The sequence below is a fragment of the Schistocerca piceifrons genome, chromosome 7 (genome assembly GCF_021461385.2).
Source record: "Schistocerca piceifrons isolate TAMUIC-IGC-003096 chromosome 7, iqSchPice1.1, whole genome shotgun sequence".
Taxonomy (NCBI): domain Eukaryota; kingdom Metazoa; phylum Arthropoda; class Insecta; order Orthoptera; family Acrididae; genus Schistocerca; species Schistocerca piceifrons.
This window is the reverse complement of record NC_060144.1, coordinates 181078234-181097830: the sequence shown is the minus strand read 5'-3', so window position 1 is coordinate 181097830 and position 19597 is coordinate 181078234. Positions and strand designations below refer to the sequence as shown.

Below are 19597 nucleotides of genomic sequence, written 5' to 3'. Positions count from 1 at the left end.
AGATAATAATGTCGTGTAGCAGTCTAGCTACATCTGATCATTCCACTGGAATACGTACACCGCTAACAATTCCCAGTCGCTTCCAACTTACTTCTAACAATTCCCGCCGTTAATCTCCACAATAAAACAACTAGAGTATACAGAGTAACAAAAAGATTTGGCCAGACTTTCAGGTAGCATTCCCCAAATGCAGAGGCTGTTAACGTGTGATGTATACGAGGGTCCAGAAACAGGAACACTTTATTTCCATGTTTGAACCCACTTTCTAGTAATCTTCAGCACATTAATCGTGGGAAACTCTGAGGAAAACAACACTTCCGTGCAATATGTAAACTTTCTTAAAGGAAACATTCAGAATGCTCTCCGTTAGCAAGAATACGTGCATCAACGTGCCGTTGCAGTGGATTCCTATTGTGAGTATCCACCAGTCACGGAATCCGTTATTAAGAAGCCTAAGAAGATTAACACTGAAATGGTAGTAGTTCCACCGTGCAGAAAGTGCATGTTTTGTCGCACTCCTAAAGGCACATGTTCGTTCAAATTGGTTCAAATGGCCATGGTCCAAATCGCTCTAAGCACTATGGCACTTAACATCTGAGGTCATCAGTCCCCTAGAACTTAGAACTACTTAAACCTAACTAACCTAAGGACATCACACACATCCATGCCCGAGGCAAGATTCGAACCTGCGACCGTAGCAGCAGCGCGGTTTCGGACTGAATCGCCTAGAACCGCTCGGCCACAGCGGCCGGCATGTTCTTTCAAAAACAGGTAGACTACTCTAGAAATGAATGTTAAGTTTCTTCGGTGAGCCTGGGTAAAATAACGTAAGGCCCTAGCAGTCACGAACAACGCCGATCCAAACGAACGTCTTTTTTGACGAGTATCGTGAGGTTTCTCGACAGCCCATACATGCTCATTGTGAAAATTTATAATCTGATTCCATTAAAAGAAAGACCACCTATGAACAGCACACTTGCGCTAAAGTGAGCGTTGACACATTGTCGTATGAATCATTCGCAGAAGTGAACTCGTACCGGAAAATCAGTTGCTGAAAGGGCCTGCACACGGTACAGATACGGCAGGTTCTCTTGCATAACTCTCCAGATAGTCACGTGATCAACATTATTTGTTGCAACTAATTAGGCTACGCTGACACTATCGTTGTCATCTACACATAGAAATTCCTCCTCCAGACCCGCCCGGTTAGTCACGTGTGCTAACGCGACCGCTTCCGGAAAAGGGCGGTATGCCAGCCCCTGATCAAATACGACTGACGAAATAATGACGAGGGTTCGACCAGCCTGAATGTGGCTTTTAGGCGGTTTCCTGCATCCCACTAGGTTTCTAAAGGGCTGCTTTCCCATATTCAGCGTCAGACACACGTCACAAACATTTAGGACACTTACATATGGAGGTAGGATTTCCCGGCGTGTTCTGCCGCTGAAATCTTGGGCTTTCATCCGGCTGGCTACCGGATGGAAGCCTGAGAAGATTTCATCATTTGGGACACTTTCTCACACATGCGCTACTCTGTACGTAGACAGAATGGGTACAATGCCTCTGTCCAGGGAGGGGGGGGGAGGGGTGAATAAGAGACTAATGGCCTTTGTTGTTTGATCTCCTTAAACACTTATTCAGAGGCACTGTCCTCTCTCAGTTGTGATGTCCTCGTTCTTCTTGCCGCGAGTAGCAGGCTTAAACTTTCATGTTCCCTAAGACGGTATTCAGAACGTTTCAAGTGAGAAAACGTTTCGTGTAAGGCTGAAACACTCTTTCTCTGTGGGTTTCCCATGATAATGAAGAGAAGGAGAAAATCAGTTCTAACATGGAAATAAAGTGTTTCCGGATTCATGTCAATATACAATACTTTATTTCTCTATATGTGAGGGATATTTCCTGAAAGTTTGGTCATCCCCTTCTGAAACACCCCGTGGTTCGAAGTCAAGAGGGAAAGAGTGATACCAAACACCGCACTAAAATTTCCACTGAAACGAATATAATTAATTAGCTTCAGTGAAATCATCACCAAATCTATCTCGTTCACTAAAACATCAAGAGTCGAACTAACTTTTTGGTTCCACAACTTAGATTCAGGATTTTGCCGGCGGCGAATAAGTACAATCGCTACATGGCAGTACTATTCGAAAAAATGGTTCAAATGGCTCTAAGCACTATGGGACGTAACATCTGAGGTCATCAGTCCCCTTGACCTACTTAAACCTAACTAACTAAGGAAATCACATACATCCATGAGCGAGGCAGGATTCAAACCTGTGACCGTAGCAGCAGCGCGGTTCCGGACTGAAGCGTCTAGAACCGCTCGGCCACAGTGGCCGGCAGTACTATTCGACCAAAATAGTAAAATTGTTGAGCACTCTACACCCACACACGGGTAACCCCACTACCAGTCCTCACAGGTCGTGCATCACAAAGCTTCAGAACAAAGAAATCAATACTACTCTTGAATCAGCGCCTCCACTCCCACATTTTCGAGGGTTAATGATCGATTTCACGAGCTCCCAAAACATTCAAATAAATTGGGAGTTCCAGACAGTAAGGATCAGGAGCAGAATGTAGGAATTTTAATACGCCATACCCTGCTCGCTTTTACAGTGCTTCCGCAAATTTCTGCTTCTTGCAAACGGTGTTGGAAAACGCCGGCCGCCATGAGTAACTAATGCGTTGTTGAGATCTGCCTTGACAGGTCCGCCCAACATCCATTTATCAGGATTAGGGAAAGACAGGCATAACAAAAAACCCCTTCCACCAGCAAACGAATATTGCCCGAGGCGACAGAGCGAAGAGGGCTATCAGACATAGGCGGTGTAACATTCCTCCCTCTTGAAGCCATAAGCTTTACTAACACGTTTCACTTATCACTGAACGAGGATGCTGTAGCTGATGCACGGCGTCACAAAGCGGAATGAGGTACGAACGACAGATGCTTCTACAAGTTCACCTGTCGTGAGCAACTGAGCCAAATGAAGAGTCTTCTGATCTTATTGGCTACTGTGATACAAGAGCAAGGGATTATCCTGGGGCTAACGCGCAAAACTCATATTATTATTCATTAATTATTATACAATACAATTATTCTGATTTTAATATATGAAGTCTTCAAGGGTTGTCAGCCGAGTAGCGTTTCGATAAAATGCGTCTCCAACATCTTCGCCTGAAGATGATGGAGACGCATTCCAACGAAACGTTGCTACGAGACGACGACGCTACTCGGCTGACAGCCCGTGAAGACTTCATATATGAAATTCGCCGAGAAAGCCTGCTCACACATATTCTGATTTTGCTTACAATAATAGACCAGAACGTCTTAATACGAGCTAACGCACATAGTGAAAACTCATTTTCGTATCAATTTTTGGAGAACATTTGAGTAACGAGAAGGAGCCGAATCACTTCGTGTGTGACCGGTTTCCCTCCGCATGATCGCCCAGCGAAGTATTTCGCGCTAGACAATACAGCTGCAGTATATGCGCAGGTCAGAAATTAGGTGTCTAAACTTATGAATTGCAGTGCGCGCTTAAGATCGCGACTCTTTGAGCCAGTGCAGGGTGTAATTGCGCTTAAGGAGTGTAGTTTGATTTTGTGAAACATTTACCATATTGTGTTGGCAGAAGAGCCAACACCGTGTTACGAAAGGAGGCCGAAATGCACGCGTTTTAGCTCACGCAGGCTGGCGTGAGGAGGGAAGAACTATACTGACGTGAGGTCTGGAACATGACAATGAATTATAATTCAGAAAGCGGACGTAATTAGTTTCATACTTAACTTTAATCCATTAATGATGAACGTCGCTCTTGTCGCTACATGAGTCACAATATTATCTGTTCAGAAGATATGACTTATAGTAACTGAATATGGCGCCTTTCTAGGTCGTAGCAAATGACGTAGCTGAAGGCTATGGTAAACTATCGTCTCTGCAAATGAGAGCGTAAGTTGACAGTGAACCATCGCTAGCAAAGTCAGCTGTACAACTGGGGCGAGTGCTAAGGAGTCTCTCTAGACTAGACTTGCCGTGTGGCGACGCTCGGTCTGCAATCACTGATAGTGGCGACACGCGGGTCCGACGTATACTAGCGGACCGCGGCCGATTTAAAGGCTACCAATTAGCAAGTGTGGTGTCTGGCGGTGACACCGCAGACCATATTTTCAATCATGATTAACAGTGTGCAAGGATTGATACTTGTGAATAAAAAATTGGTTCAAATGGCTCTGAGCACTATGCGACTTAACTTCTGAGGTCATCAGTCGCCTAGAACTTCGAACTAATTAAACCTAACTAACCTAAGGACATCACACACATCCATGTCCGAGGCAGGATTCGAACCTGAGGCCGTAGCGGCCGCTCGGCTCCAGACTGCAGCGCCTAGAACCGCACGGCCACTCCGGCCGGCCTTTTGTGAATAATAAAGACGACTACTAACTTGTGACTCTTTTAAGTGTACTTTTCTACCACACAACTTTTCTGATCAATCTCCCGATTACTTTGACACACTGTACATAAGAAAAAAGCAGATGGCATTCTAGTAAACTACAGAACTTTCCATCTCACTGAAAGTGAGCCTTAGCCAGTTCATTGGTAGTTTATTACACCTCACAGGAAGACTAAAGGTTTCACGATCTAAGTGCTATCTCTCTGCTAGTATGAGAACATCACTTGAAGATGCCACGCTGGTGAATTCTTTTCCATAATTTCTGTGTTTTGCTATTACGCGGCAAGACACAACTAGGCCGCTTACATGTCCTAATACTCCAGTACAAAAGGAGACAATTACGTGCCATCTGTGGTAACATGTGGATAGGAGTAGCAAACGTACTCGTTGTGTTGACTTTAGAAATTAGGCCTCGCAAGGAGGCATATAGGCAGTCGTTTTTCTCTCTCTCTCCTTAGCAGTGGAACAGGAAAGGAAATAACTAGTAATGGTAGAAAGTACGCTCCGCCTCACACTATACCGTGGGTTGTAAAATATGTAGATGAAGAGAGCGCAGTCGGTCTAGCGCAGCTGGCTACTTTATTCCAGGCAGAGATATTCGCTATCAGATTATGCGCGGAGTTACAATGATCATAGCATCTGCATCCATTCAGACGGCCAAGCACCTCTGAAATCTCTATCAGCGCCTGCAACGAGATCGAAGATCAATGGATCTTTGTAGTTCTTATGCAAATTGTATTTCAGTGGCAGTAAAATTGTTCTGCGGTATGCTGCAACTACCGATTCTCTTAATTTCAAAATATTGTTCCGTGAAAAGAAATTCTTCTTCCCTTCGGGAATTTGATAGAACCAACCGATAACGAATATAGCAGGCCGTCTCTGAATAGCTTCGACGTATTCCTTTAATCAGATCTAGTGGAGATCCCAAACACTCTAGCAGTACACAAGAAAGTTCGTATTAGTGTTATGTTCGTGGTTTCAATTACAGATGAACCACACTTTCCAAAAAGGCTCTCAATAAACTCACATCGGGAATTGCCTTCCCTGCTACCTTTATGTGGGCTCCTTCCACTTCATATCGATTTGAAACGTTACGCCTAGATACTTACCTGACGTCACTGCGTGGAGCTGCAAGCTGCTAACCCTGTACTCTAACACTATGGGTTTGTTTTTCCTATTCATCTGCATTAACTTAGATTTTTCTACATTTTGAGCAAGATGTTATTCAACTCACCAACTACAAATTCAGTTTAACAAGGGGACCCTCCATAGGGTAAATCACGGATTTTGATGTGCTTCATATATGTTGTAGAGGCATTTACCCTGAGTACTTGGCTAGTTTTTTTAGCGATCGGCTTTGGTTTTTGAGAAAATCGATTTTGAAGTTCATTGTGCGCTTTGTATATCCGTAACATCAAAGATATTTCGAGTGTGTCAGCGTAGCGTAAAGATTCACGGCTACCGCGGTGGAGGTACCGTGTTGGAATCCTGCTCGTGTACCTTTTTTTTCAGAATCGATCGATTTTTTTTCAATTTTATTTCAAAGAATATCAACAAACAGCCTAAGATGTGCGAAATTATAAAGATGTATTCAGTTATTACTTTCTCAAATATTCATTCCGTTTATGGTTCGCAGTTGGAGTTCCAAATGTTCGTACAACGGTCGCTTCTTGTACTACCTGAAATCGATCTCTGCCCATTATCGCCCCCTCTCCCGTGAACACCGTTAGCCGTAACGGGAACCCCAGCTCCTAGTTGTGGCCAATGAGGGTGCGAGTTGCATTCCTTTACGTTCGCATCTAACTACAGTGCCAGTTGCTCGCAAAGCGTCTATAGTGCCGTGTGTTAGGAAAATTCTGTGAAATGAAAGAACCATATGTTTCTGCAGTAGTGTGGCCAGATGAATATCCATAAGCAGAGGAGTTGAACGAAGAATCAAAAGGCGAAATCACAAATGCCATTAAATACGCCGAAAATCTACTCCGCGATTTGAATCTCGTAACGAATACATCGCCTAGCGTGATATCTGCCTATTCCGTTGCAGTTGGTGATGAGATATGTATCGCAATACAGGATCTCTTGGCCAAAAGACGGATCATTATTGATGATGAACTGACAGATTTGAACGAAGAAGATGAATTGGGAGAATATACTGCGAACCACAAACGGAATGAATATTTGAAAAAAATTAATAACCGAAGGTATTTTTATAATTTCGCACACATTAAACTGTTTTCTGATATTCTTTTAAAATAAAATTGAAAAATTAGGTCGCTTTTGAAAAAAAAAAAAAATACACGAGCAGGATTCTAACACGGTACCTGCAGCGTGGTAGCCAAGAACCTTTTCTCTCTTTTTTCTTTCTTTTCGTTTTCGTTCGTTGCATCTGATCCGGACGGACGTCGTAAGACACCCTTTTAAGTTCGTTGTTGACCTATGACTTAAAACGTTGGGCTACCGTGCCGGCCTACCTTTACCGCTGCGCTACGCAGACATAGTCGAAATACCGCTAATGTTACAGATACACAGCGCATAATGAACTTCAAAATCGATTTTCTCAAAAACCAACTCCCGCCGGTAAAAAACCGGGTAGCCAGGTACTCAGAGTAAGTGCCTCTACTACATATTTGAAGTGCATCAAAATGCGTGATTTACAGCATGCAGGGTCCCCTTTGTACGTCCTAGTGTATCCTCCTAAAGTCACTCAACGACGGCATGTTCCTTTACATGAAACCACCTTCAGGAAACAGCCGCGACCTGCTGGTTGCCCTGTCCGTCATTTCATTTATGTATACCGGGAATAAGCGCAGTCGTATCACACATCCCTGAGACACTATTGGCAATACGCTTGTGTCTGATGAACACCCGCCGTCGAGGACAACGTATTGGTTTCTATTACTTAAGAAGTCTCCGAGCCACTCACAGACCTGGGAACTGGCTCCTAAGTTCGTACCTTCGTTAACAGCCTGCAGTGGGGAAGCGTGTCAAACTATTTCCGGAAATCTAGGAATACGGAATATGTTGCCCTTCATGTATGATTTACGGGATATCATGCGAAAATAGGGCAAGCTCAGTTTCGCCAGAGCGATACAGGGCTATTAAAAGTGATTGAAGCGATTTCATAAATTCACTGTAGCTCCATTCATTGACATATGGTCACGACACACTACAGATACGTAGAAAAACCCAAAGTTTTGTTCGGCTGAAGCCGCACTTCAGGTTTCTGCCGCCAGAGCGCTCGAGAGCGCAGTGAGATAAAATGGCGACAGGAGCCGAGAAAACGTATGTCGTGCTTGAAATGCACTCACATCAGTCATAACAGTGCAACGACACTTCAGGACGAAGTTCAACAAAGATCCACCAACTGCTAACTCCATTCGGCGATGGTATGCACAGTTTAAAGCTTCTGGATGCCTCTGTAAGGGAAAATCAACGGGTCGGCCTGCAGTGAGCGAAGAAACGGTTGAACGCGTGCGGGCAAGTTTCACACGTAGCCCGCGGAAGTCGACGAATAAAGCAAGCAGGGAGCTAAACGTACCACAGCCGACGGTTTGGAAAATCTTACGGAAAAGGCTAAAGCAGAAGCCTTACCGTTTACAATTGCTACAAGCCCTGACACCCGATGACAAAGTCAAACGCTTTGAATTTTCGGCGCGGTTGCAACAGCTCTTGGAAGAGGATGCGTTCATTGCGAAACTTGTTTTCAGTGATGAAGCAACATTTTTTCTTAATGGTGAAGTGAACAGACACAATGTGCGAATCTGGGCGGTAGAGAATCCTCACGCATTCGTGCTGCAAATTCGCAATTCACCAAAAGTTAACGTGTTTTGTGCAGTCTCACGGTTTAAAGTTTACGGCTCCTTTTTCTTCTGCGAAAAAAACGTTACAGGACACATGTATCTGGACATGCTGGAAAATTGGCTCATGCCACAACTGGAGACCGACAGCGCCGACTTCATCTTTCAACAGGATGGTGCTCCACTGCACTTCCATCATGATGTTCGGCATTTCTTAAACAGGAGATTGGAAAACCGATGGATCGGTCGTGGTGGAGATCATGATCAGCAATTCGTGTCATGGCCTCCACGCTCTCCCGACTTAACCCCATGCGATTTCTTTCTGTGGGGTTATGTGAAAGATTCAGTGTTTAAACCTCCTCTACCAAGAAACGTGCCAGAACTGCGAGCTCGCATCAACGATGCTTTCGAACTCATTGATGGGGACACGCTGCGCCGAGTGTGGGAGGAACTTGATTATCGGCTTGGTGTCTGCCGAATCACTAAAGGGGCATATATCGAACATTTGTGAATGCCTAAAAAAACTTTTTGTATGTGTGTGCAAAGCATTGTGAAAATATCTCAAATAATAAAGTTATTGTAGAGCTGTGAAATCGCTTCAATCATTTGTAATAACCCTGTACTTTGTAAATCCGTGCTGACTTGTGGACATTTCTTCCGTCCCAAGGAAATTTGTTACAGGATTATTCAAAATAATTTAGACACTTTCAAGTGGTTGTAAAAAAACGTATGTATTGAGGTAAGTTACTATATGGTTATATGTACGGAAACAGCAAATCAAACTTTTTTTCCTCCTTCGGTGATCTCCAACAACGTGGCTGTCAGACCAACAGAACAGGCAGATTTCGTAGTTCATGCCGCCCCTGTAAGGAGACAGTGGTAATTTAATTTTTCAACAGGATGGTGCTCCATTGCGCTATCGCAACGATCTTCGTGAGTTCTTATATACTGAACAGCTATGACGAGGAACTGCTCGTGAATCAGCTGGCAGTCTCGAGTTGGTAACATAGCTCCCACTATCTCCGAACCTGGCACGGTTTGATTTTTACGCGTGGTGTTACACTAAAGACACTATTTTCACATCTCCACAACGTCGCTGACTTCCGAGAATGTATCAGGGCAATTGCGACTGTCATCGACTTTGTCACTTTACTAGGGTTAGCGTAGGCCGCACTGGGACTATACACGGGGTCACAAATCTAATACGCAGTAGGTATCACGTGCATGCGTTTGTGAGCTGTGACGTCACTGTTAACCCCCTGGTCACGCCACACTGCATCCAAGCTTACAGGGACATGGCACAAACCCATTCAACTCATACGCATATACGTTTGTTACCTAGATTTTCCATATTTTAGTGTATTTGTTGTAGTTATTATTGTCATGCTTTACGTTAGTTAGAGTGTTTCTCCTATGGTCGGTGAATTTCTGCAAAAGCCTCCGAAGGACGTGAACATCTTTCACCTTCTTGGAGGACATTGTTTTTTCTTATGGGAGAAGAGGCGCAAACAGGCTTAGAGAGATTAGATTGGATTGTTTGGGGGAAGAGACCAAACAGGAGAGGTCATCGGTTTCATCGGATTGGGGAAGGACGGGGTAGGAAGTCAGCCGTGCCCTCTCAAAGGAACCATGCCGGCATTTGCCTGGAGCGATTTAGGTAAATCATGGAAAACCTATATCAGGATGGCCGAACGCGGGATTGAACCGTCGTCCTCCCGAATGCGAGTCCAGTGTGCCAGCCACTGCGCCACCTCGCTCGGTAGGTTTGGATCTCATAGACTTGTAGTACGGAGAAACCATCTATAATGTCATTTTAAACTTTTTAACTGTCTTAACATGTTTTCTTGTTCTATTTTTGCAATTTATGTTAATACTTCTTTTCATTTTTTGCGGTTTTTGTCTTTTCTTGGCAAGGCGAACTCTAGGTTGTGGTTTTTGGGTAGAATCCTGAAGCGATGCCGTCCTTCAACAAAGGAAATTGCTTACAATATGTTACTTCGTCCAGTCTTAAGAGTACTGTTCGTCTGTATGGGATCCTTACTAGTTGGGTCTGATTCAAGAGATTGAGAAGGTCCAAAGAAGAGGAGCAAGATTTCACCACTGGTACATTTAGTCATCGCGAGAGTGTTATAAATCTCATAGGAAGTTTGATGTGGGACACACTTGCAGATAGACGACGCGCTAAACGGAAGGGGCTGCTCACTAAATTCCGAAATCCGATCTTCGCCGAGGACGTAGAGCATATATTATTACCACCAACTTTCAAATCGCTCAATGATCACCATTCAAAGATAAGGGAAATACGAGCTAGTACTGAGTCGTTCAGACAGTCGTTTTTGCCTAGTGCGATCCGCGAGTGGAACAGAGGGGGGTGGGGGTGAGAATATGACTTTGGCGCAAATTGTGCCCTCCGCCACATACCGCTTGTTGGCTAGCGGAGTATACAAGCAGATGTAGATGTAGATATTTGTTGACTCTCAGTTCGCTTACTACTTATGCATTTTTCTTCCTTATTGATACTTTTCATTCTAATGAAAGTCCGTACCCTTACGAAACACGTTAGAACAATCATGACAAAAGATAAGATAGGCAACGTAAAGTTCGCAATATTTTCAGATGACCAGTTAGTACACCGTCCTTTCATGACCACTTCTTGTTGACAGTCAGAAAAGGAGCCCTGAATCATTTTTTGAACATGTTTGGTTTCATTAACGATCCTGTAAATCTGCATTCTTTTGCTTAAGGTCTTTCATTTCCGTTCCCATAATTTTATAACTGTTGGTATAAGCACGCATTGTCACATTCACAGCAGTGTTCGTTCTCGCGGTTAACGTTTTGTCTAGTACCAGTTTCTTCACCAGTAGGCAATATGATTACCTGTATAATATCTTTTACTTCTTTACAGTCACTTTGTTTTTGTGTCCGAGGACGAGGAGGAGATCAGTGTTTAACGTCTTTTAGACAATGAGGTCATTAGAGACGGAGCAAAAGTTCGGATTAGGAAAGGATCGAGAAGGGAAGCGGCCGTGCCCTGTCGAAGGAACAATCCCGGCAGTTTCTCTTAAGCATTTTAGGAAAATCACGGAAAACTTAAATCAGGGTAGCCGGACGCGGATTTGAACCGTCGTCCTCCCGAAAGCGAGTCCAGTGTGCTAACCACTGCTCCACCTCGCTCGGTTTTTGTGCCCGAATATTTCTCTCATTACCAGGCTTATTACTAAGCCCTAATCAGCACCAGAGTATCGTAGATTTACGGCTGGAACAGCATCAGTCTTCAATTTGCGTTCCGAGCGAATATTCGACAGTTCACTTTTCACATCCCTTCCATATTGAGCATGCACAAGCATTTTCAACTGAAAACGAATCTGCATGTTTTCTGCCTTTATCCAGTTTCGTTTCGTTTCATTGTTTTTAGGAAACGTATGAAACTTGATTTGTAACTTACTTACTTGCCTGCTGTGGTTAGTACAACTGGCGACCGCACAACAAACCGTTATTTTTCACTGAAAAAAGTTGATATCCTTCAATACGCTGATAATTACGGCGTAACTCTGTCCGCAGTCGCCAGTTACTAAATAAAAATTCACATCGCCGTAAACAACATTGTTTTCACTCGTAAACTCAATTACCACAGAATACGTAATGGCAGCTCCACGCTATTGAGTACTGATTCGGTTCTCTATGATTCGCTCTGACGTCAGCGGCGCGGCTTGCTATTGTTCATACATCTAGTAATCACAATCTTGTATTCTACAGGGTGAGGCTAAAGTCTGGATACATCCCTATAAAACTCGAACGGTGCGAGGAATCATAACGGTGTCTGGTATGAGGCGTCTGCAGGTGGGGGCGCAAATTATAGGAGCCATGGCTATAGCGGCGGTCATCTTAAAATCCGCCATTTTGAATTTGGCTTACGCGTCTTAAACGGGAAAGGGGTCAGAGGCACATCATTTTGAGCTGCCTCTTTCTCAGGAATACACAAGTGAAATGTAGTTTAAGATCTCTTTATTTGTGTAGAAGTTGTGATATTGTAAAGTTTAGGATACTTGTAGTAGTCGGCATTACATCATATGCTCAATATGACGTACATTGCGCTGGACACACAATCGGAGTCTATTTTTCCAGTCTTGCTGCATAGACTGCAGAATCTGTGGGTCAACAGACACACGTCTCCTTAGTACGCCGGCAAAGATGGGCTACATTTCTGATTTTTACCTCATACGCAGTTGATTTCAAATGTCCCCACATATAAAAGTCAAGAGAAGTAGACCAGAGGACCGCCGTGGCCATTCGATTGAGTCCCCTCCAGTGACCTCCAGTTCATCCAGAAACTGACACCAGAAGCGTAGTGGGGAGATGCACCGTCTAGTTGGAAGAAGGTTGGGAAATTACCCTGCGGATTCAACAGCGTTGGAAGCACATAATCACGGATGATGCTAAGATACCTCTCCTTATTCAAGGCTCCATCAATAAACAGTGGGCCCACGATTCCTGTGCCCCAAATTCCACATCAAACCATCGCATTTTCATCACCAGCTCCTTTACAGGCATCCACCCCCGAAGGGTTTGCATCTGACCACTAAAGATAATTCTGTTTATTTCTCCTTGCACATATAATCAGCTCCGTCACTGAACAACGCCTGTCGTGTGAAATTTGGCTTCCTGTTACGCTGATTCAGATCGATTCTGCACACTGCACTCGCCGATTACTGTCCTCCTTCGAGAGACGATTTTGCTACTGTGATTGGTACGGGTGCCACTGGTGTGTGCAACACACGCAGGATTCAGTGCTACTGACATCGCATGTTGCTGTAGTATCCATAGACCGGACGTGTGTATGGCTAACGATTCGGACACTGAACATTTGTGAACATACCACAAGACACTTCTTGCTGTTTCCATTCATATTGTCATATTGTGTGCAATTGTGTGTAATCTCACGAGGGGAGGCCACGATTCTAGGATCACGGATTTACTTCAAACTTTGTACACTTTTAGTAGGCCAGTGAAACAAGATAATGTGCGAGTAGTACGGTGCACTACTCTGGCAAATGCGAGAAAACAGCAAGAGTAGTTTTGCGCGTCTTTTATGTAACGGATGTATCTGTGCGTAGATGCCGGGCATTAGAGTTCGTGGTCATCAAGTGGTTAGCTTTTGATCTTCCTAAGACGATCGTGTATGAGGGACGGTTTTCGATTCCCGCTCAAATCTTCATTTTTGTAGTAAAAGTGTAAATTCCGTGATAGTCCAAAAATTTACACCTACACTATTCGTTCTTGCTACATTAGCAACGTCTCAGCGCCATGCAGGTTAACTACTTGATGCGCCCGCCTCTGTGTATGCAGCTCGAAGCGTCGTGGTGCAGAGTAGTTACGGGATTTCGCAAATCGCTACAGGTACACATTTTCAGGAAAACTCCACGCGTTTCTTCATTTAACTGTCGATAGGAATAAATATGCTTGTTCTAATAATAAAATTTAATTAAAAGTAGTAAGTAGTGAAATAACATGACATTCGTTAAAACTTCATGTAAATACAGGTGGTTCTCTTTAATTATATTATCTATCAAATGTCATATAAATTAAATGATAAGAACAGTGATGAAAAAATATAGATTAAAAATTAAGTTAGAGCAGGGGCCGAACCATCGCCTCATACACTTTCGTCTTAAGTAGCTCGAACGCTAATCACTTGATCACCGTGGACTAGAACGTGAAGCATCTACGCACAGATACATCCTTTACATGACAGACGCGTAAAACTTCTCTTGCGATTTTCTCTGAGTTGTCCGAGTAGTTGAAGAGCTGCTCAATGTAGGTGAAAATACGATCAGCAATGTGTCAGATTTCGGTGTACAATGGGATAGGAATGATGATGGAATTAGGATCACATTGAGGAAGTAGAGAAAATGGTCAATAGATTGCAGTGCAATAAAGCGGCTGGGGTGGATGAAATTAGGTCGGAACTCATCAAATACAGTGGAATGTCAGGTGTTAAATGGCTACACAGGATAACTGAAATGGCATGGGAGTCAGGACAGGTTCCATCAGACTGGACGAAAGCAGTAATCACACCAATTTTTAAACATGGAAACAGAAAAGATTGTAACAACTACAGAGGTACCTCTTTAATCAGCGTTGTGGGTAAAATCTTCTCAGGTATTGTTGAAAGGAATGTCCGAGTATTAGTTGAAGACAAATTGGATGAAAATCAGTGTGGGTTTAGGCCTCTTAGAGGTTGTCAGGACCAGATCTTTAGCTTACGGCAAATAATGGAGAAGTGTCAGGAGTGGAACAGGGAATTTTATGTATGCTTTATAGATCTAGAAAAGGCATATGACCGGGTTCCTAGGAGGAAGTTATTGTCTGTTCTACGAGATTATGGAATAGGAGGCAAACTTTTAAAAGCAATTAAAGGTCTTTACAAAGATAGTCAGGCAGCAGTCAGAGTTGACGGTAAATTGAGTTCATGGTTCAGAGTAGTTTCAGGGGAAAGACAAGGCTGCAACCTGTCTCCACTGTTGTTCATATTATTTATGGATCATATGTTGAAAACAATAGGCTGGTTGGGTGAGATTAAGATAAGTGAACACAAAATAAGCAGTCTCGCATATGCGGATGACTTAGTTGTGATGGCAGTTTCGATTGAAAGTTTGCAAAGTAATATTTCAGAGCTGGATCAGAAATGCAAGGACTATGGTATGAAGATTAGCATCTCCAAAACGAAAGTAATGTCAGTGGGAAAGAGATATAATCGGATTGAGTGCCAAATAGGAGGAACAAAGTTAGAACAGGTGGACGGTTTCAAGTACTTAGGATGCATATTCTCACAGGGTGGCAACATAGTGAAAGAACTGGAAGCGAGGTGTAGCAGAGCTAATGCAGTGAGCGCTCAGCTACGATCTACTCTCTTCTGCAAGAAGGAAGTCAGTACCAAGACTAAGTTATCTGTGCACCGTTCAATCTTTCGACCAACTTTGTTGTATGGGAGCGAAAGCTGGCTGGATTCAGTTTACCTTATCAATAAGGTTGAGGTTACGGATCTGAAAACAGCTAGGAAGATTGCAGGTACTAGTAGATGGGAACAATGGCAGGAGGGTGTCCACAAAGAGAAAATCAAAGAAAAACTGGGAATGAACTCTATAGATGTAGCAGTCAGGGCGAACAGGCTTAGATGGTGGGGTCATGTTACACGCATGGGAGAAGCAAGGTTACCCGCGAGACTCATGGGTTCAGCAGTAGAGGGTAGGAGGAGTCAGGGTAGACCAAGGAGAAGGTACCTGGATTCGGTTAAGAATGATTTTGAAGTAATAGACTTAACATCAGAAGAGGCACCAATGTTAGCACTGAATAGGGGATCATGGAGGAATTTTATAAGGGGGACTATGCTCCAGACTGAACGCTGAAAGGCATAATCAGTTTTAAATGATGATGATGCCCGAGTAGTGCACCTCACTGCTTGCACATTATGCTATTGTAATGGCCTACTAAAGGTGCACAAAGTTTGAAGTAAATCTGTGATACCAACATCGTGACCTCCCCTTGTCATCACAAGCGTGTTGAACAACCCTGTTTATCCTAAGCTATACTCCGTACACCCTCAGCCCCAGGACGTTCGTCCGTTTTCGACCCGTTAGTAAAAGCGCCCTAATTCCGACACCATCGTCTGCATCCTGTTCCGCAGCCCTGGCTGTGAGGCAGGAATGTGCTTGTAGGTGGCGGCCGGGCAGGCTAGGAGTGTGGGCCTAGAATGTAAATTGCCGCCCCGACCACCTGTGGCTGCGGCCGGCGCGTGGCGTGGTGTACCGGCGCTAGCAGGGCTTTCTCCCAGCGCGGCGCGGCGCGCCGTCAGGGCTCAGAGCCGCGTGCGCGCTTCCCGCGGCCGCCTTGCGACACGCGCTCGCAGGTGGCGGACCGGCGCACGCGATAATGGCACTTAGCGGCGGCCGGGCAGCGGGCCACAGCGCCGCGCACGTCGAGAGCAAAGCAAGCACGCGACCGAGGCGAGCCGAGGCGCGTGGAGTGGGGCACCGCGGCTGCCGATTACTCCACCGCACTCCGTCAACAGCTGCCAGCGCCGGGCGCCGCTCGCGCCAACCTGGGCGCCCGCAACTCACTCAGCTCTTCACTTTACGGGTCGCACAGGATTCGGCGATACACCTCTGAGAAGCGCGACAAAACTGTACGACGTGGGTTCTGTCAATGTGAATAGTCGTCACTTATTTGTAGATTTTAAGCACCTTACCGTTTCTTTAGTTACAACTGAGAGGCCGTGGTCTATGTATGTAACACTCACTGCGTTTACATGGGGCTCCCAAAACTGTATTTCGAAACGTTATTTTGTCGAAAACTGACGTGTTGAGAACAGTGGCAGTTATACTATAAGGTTTGTAACTGTCACAGTAACCAGCCGCAAGTATGATTACTTGTGGCTCGTTCAGTTTCAGTTATAAACCTTAATGTCTTTCGTAATCTGATTTCCCAATACCGTTTCTGGTTGGTCATGCAAATTCTCCAATATCGATTGTGGAAATGTGGCTGTAGCTGCCACATTTGCTCTCACACAATCGATTTTTGCTCCCATACAAACGCTTCAGTTTTCATGTTACGCCTTGTTTTTATAAAACTCTTCGTCTAACCTGGATGGAGTGACTTTTTCTGCACTGAAAGATAAGTTGAAATGTTTGACTGAGCACGGTCTATCTCCTAAACTAATTGATGAGAAATGGCTAATGTGCTCACTAAACAGGGAACCGGATCGGCTGATTTCCAGAGGCCTTTTGTATAAAATAACTTACACAAATCATCAGGAAACCGATATTTTACCGGTCTAGGGAAACCGCTTCGTGCTTTAGCAAGTAAACACAACAGCGAAAAACTGTTCCAAATTCGGTTTTCATCTTCCGGATGTAGTGACTCTTGAATGTTTGGGCATGGATATTTCCGAAGATGTCTCCCGCAGATATGGGGACGAAACTGCAGAAAATAGTTTCACGCACTCTGTCCAGAAGCTTTATCAGAATTGCCGGCCGCGGTGGTCTAGCGGTTCTAGGCGCTCAGTCCGGAACCGTGCGACTGCTATGGTCGCAGGTTGGACTCCTGCCTCGGACATGGATGTGTGTGATGTCCTTAGGTTAGTTAGGTTTAAGTAGTTCTAAGTTCTAGGGGACTGATGACCACAGATGTTAAGTCCCATAGTGCTCAGAGCCATTTGAACCATTTTTTTATCAGAATTAAAACCTGGCCGTGCAAACCTACATTCTATAATCGATTTATTGTTTCCTTGGCGAGGTATGTTTCTTCGGCATTAGGCAGTGGCCTAAGCATATTTGTAAGCCTCAAGTTTCGTCCGACAATGCTGCTGATGTCAGAGGACAGAAAGTGTGGTTAAACACAAACGACAGTCTGAAACACAAATAAGCTCAGCAAGTGGAGCTGTTTATACGTAACCACGCAACGGACGGGTTGTGGCATCATTAGACCGCTTCTTACGTTAGAGGATCATCGTTTTATCGTTGACGATCCCGTCCCACTTCTTGTTACTGCCGAAAACCGAATTTAGTTATTTGGTTCTCAGTCTCTTAATGCCTAGGTAAGCTCCCATGGACGCCAACGTCATGGGAGATGAAAAAGGTGTCGAACTGTAAAACATGCAGTTGGCTATGAAACGACGTGTTCTGCTTCTGCTAGAAGCGGGACATACACATATTGGTATCGCGTCGAACGACGAAATAGTTTTGAAATGTCTCTGCTACAGAATTCATACGTCTTAATGTCCGCCGGGGCAGCAAATAAGTTTGGTTTGCAGAGATGTCTATTTTTCTGCCCACCCTAATTCGTCGCTGAGCAAGCGCTAGTACATGTGTACCAACGAAGAGAATGTAGATCATCATATCGCGTAAAAGTACTTCAGTACTGTAAAACATGTACCCATATTGAAATATGAAAACATTATTGACTTGTGACTTAAATTGTCCATAGATTAGTAGCATTTCTACATTGTCTTCGTTGAAGATAGCGTTTTACTTGTTTTACATTTGTTTACCATCAGCTTCAGCAAGTGAAAGACTTACGTTACCCCGAGTACCTCCCTGTGCGTTAGTACTGGGAAGTCAAGATCAGTTTCCTGTTGCGTTTTTTAACAACACCATATTTATGTGAATGGTACACTGTGATACGTTTCTGAACAGGTTTTGAGGCAAGGAAAGGGATTAGCGAATAAAAAGTATAGACCGCTTTTTAAAATGAGCCGTACTGATGTCCAATTTCCTTAATGATTGCAGTTACAAGAAAGACATGGTGGCTAATGTCACCTGGTAGCTAAACAACATTTTCTTGACAAAATTTTTATTTTTCTTCTCTAGAAAAACTTGTTTGGGATGGACAAAGTAAATGGGACATTCTGTGTAGTATTACTATTTGGCTTTCATGCCACACACGTCGATATGATGGGGTTGATAACATTTTTTGACACACAAAACACTTGGTAATGATCTTATAACAGCAATGGCAGATAGTTGTTCGCGAATCAAATGTTTATTTCAGTAATGTTTCTAAATAAACGAGGAGCTGCGTACGGCATTACTAACTGGACAAATATGCAGAAACAGAGCTGTCAAAGGCATAGTTGGAGACAGACAGGTAATATATGGAGCAAGGAATGGCGAGCAGAGTGCATCAGGTACTCACAGCCTGGTGGCAGCGGGCGACACGGCGACGTCGTCGAAGAAGGCGTCTCCGAGCGCAGCGTCGCGGCAGGAGACGTCGGCGCCGCCGTCGAGGCAGCTACAGCCGGGCACCACGCAAGCGTCCAGCCGGCCGCGGGCGGTCACCGTGTCAGAGGCGGCGGCCCGCAGCAGCTGCAGCATCAGTGTCAGCAGCAGCGGCGAAGCGCGGGCGTAGCGGGCCGCGAGGGCCATGGCGCAACTCGAGCGGCGCCTGCGACGGTCGGCGAGCGACTGACTGCCGGCGGGAGCGCGCGCCGGCACGCAGCGCGACGCGGGCCACCGGGGGGCGGCGGTGCTGCCGCCCGGCGGTCCTCGTGCGTACTGCGGCTAGTACGTCACTGGTTCCCTGCTGCGTCATTGTTGGAAGTAACTCCCAGTTATCCAGGCGCACGTTTCTTTCCTGCTCAGCAATCGTCGATGTACAAGTCTCACACGGGACGTGTACATCCGCCAGATGTAGAAGTATGAAACCGGAATTTGGTTGCAATAATTACACTACTGGCCATTAAAATTGCTACACCACGAAGATGACGTGCTACAGATGCGACATTTAACCGACAGGAAGACAATGCTGCGATATGCAAATGATTAGCTTTTCAGAGCATTCATACAAGGTTGGCGC

At 44.7% G+C, this 19597-nt stretch overlaps 1 protein-coding gene across 1 annotated transcript in view; it reads right to left on the bottom strand.

Annotated features, from left to right (window-relative positions):
- The window catches only part of LOC124805536 (lutropin-choriogonadotropic hormone receptor-like), a 650587-nt gene extending 631420 nt beyond the window's left edge, over nt 1–19167 (bottom strand). Inside the window, exon 1 of the mRNA XM_047266105.1 lies at nt 18938–19167. Within this exon, the coding sequence (XP_047122061.1) occupies nt 18938–19167 (230 nt within the window). The remainder of the gene's footprint in view (nt 1–18937) is intronic.
- Nucleotides 19168–19597: the final 430 nt, after the last annotated feature.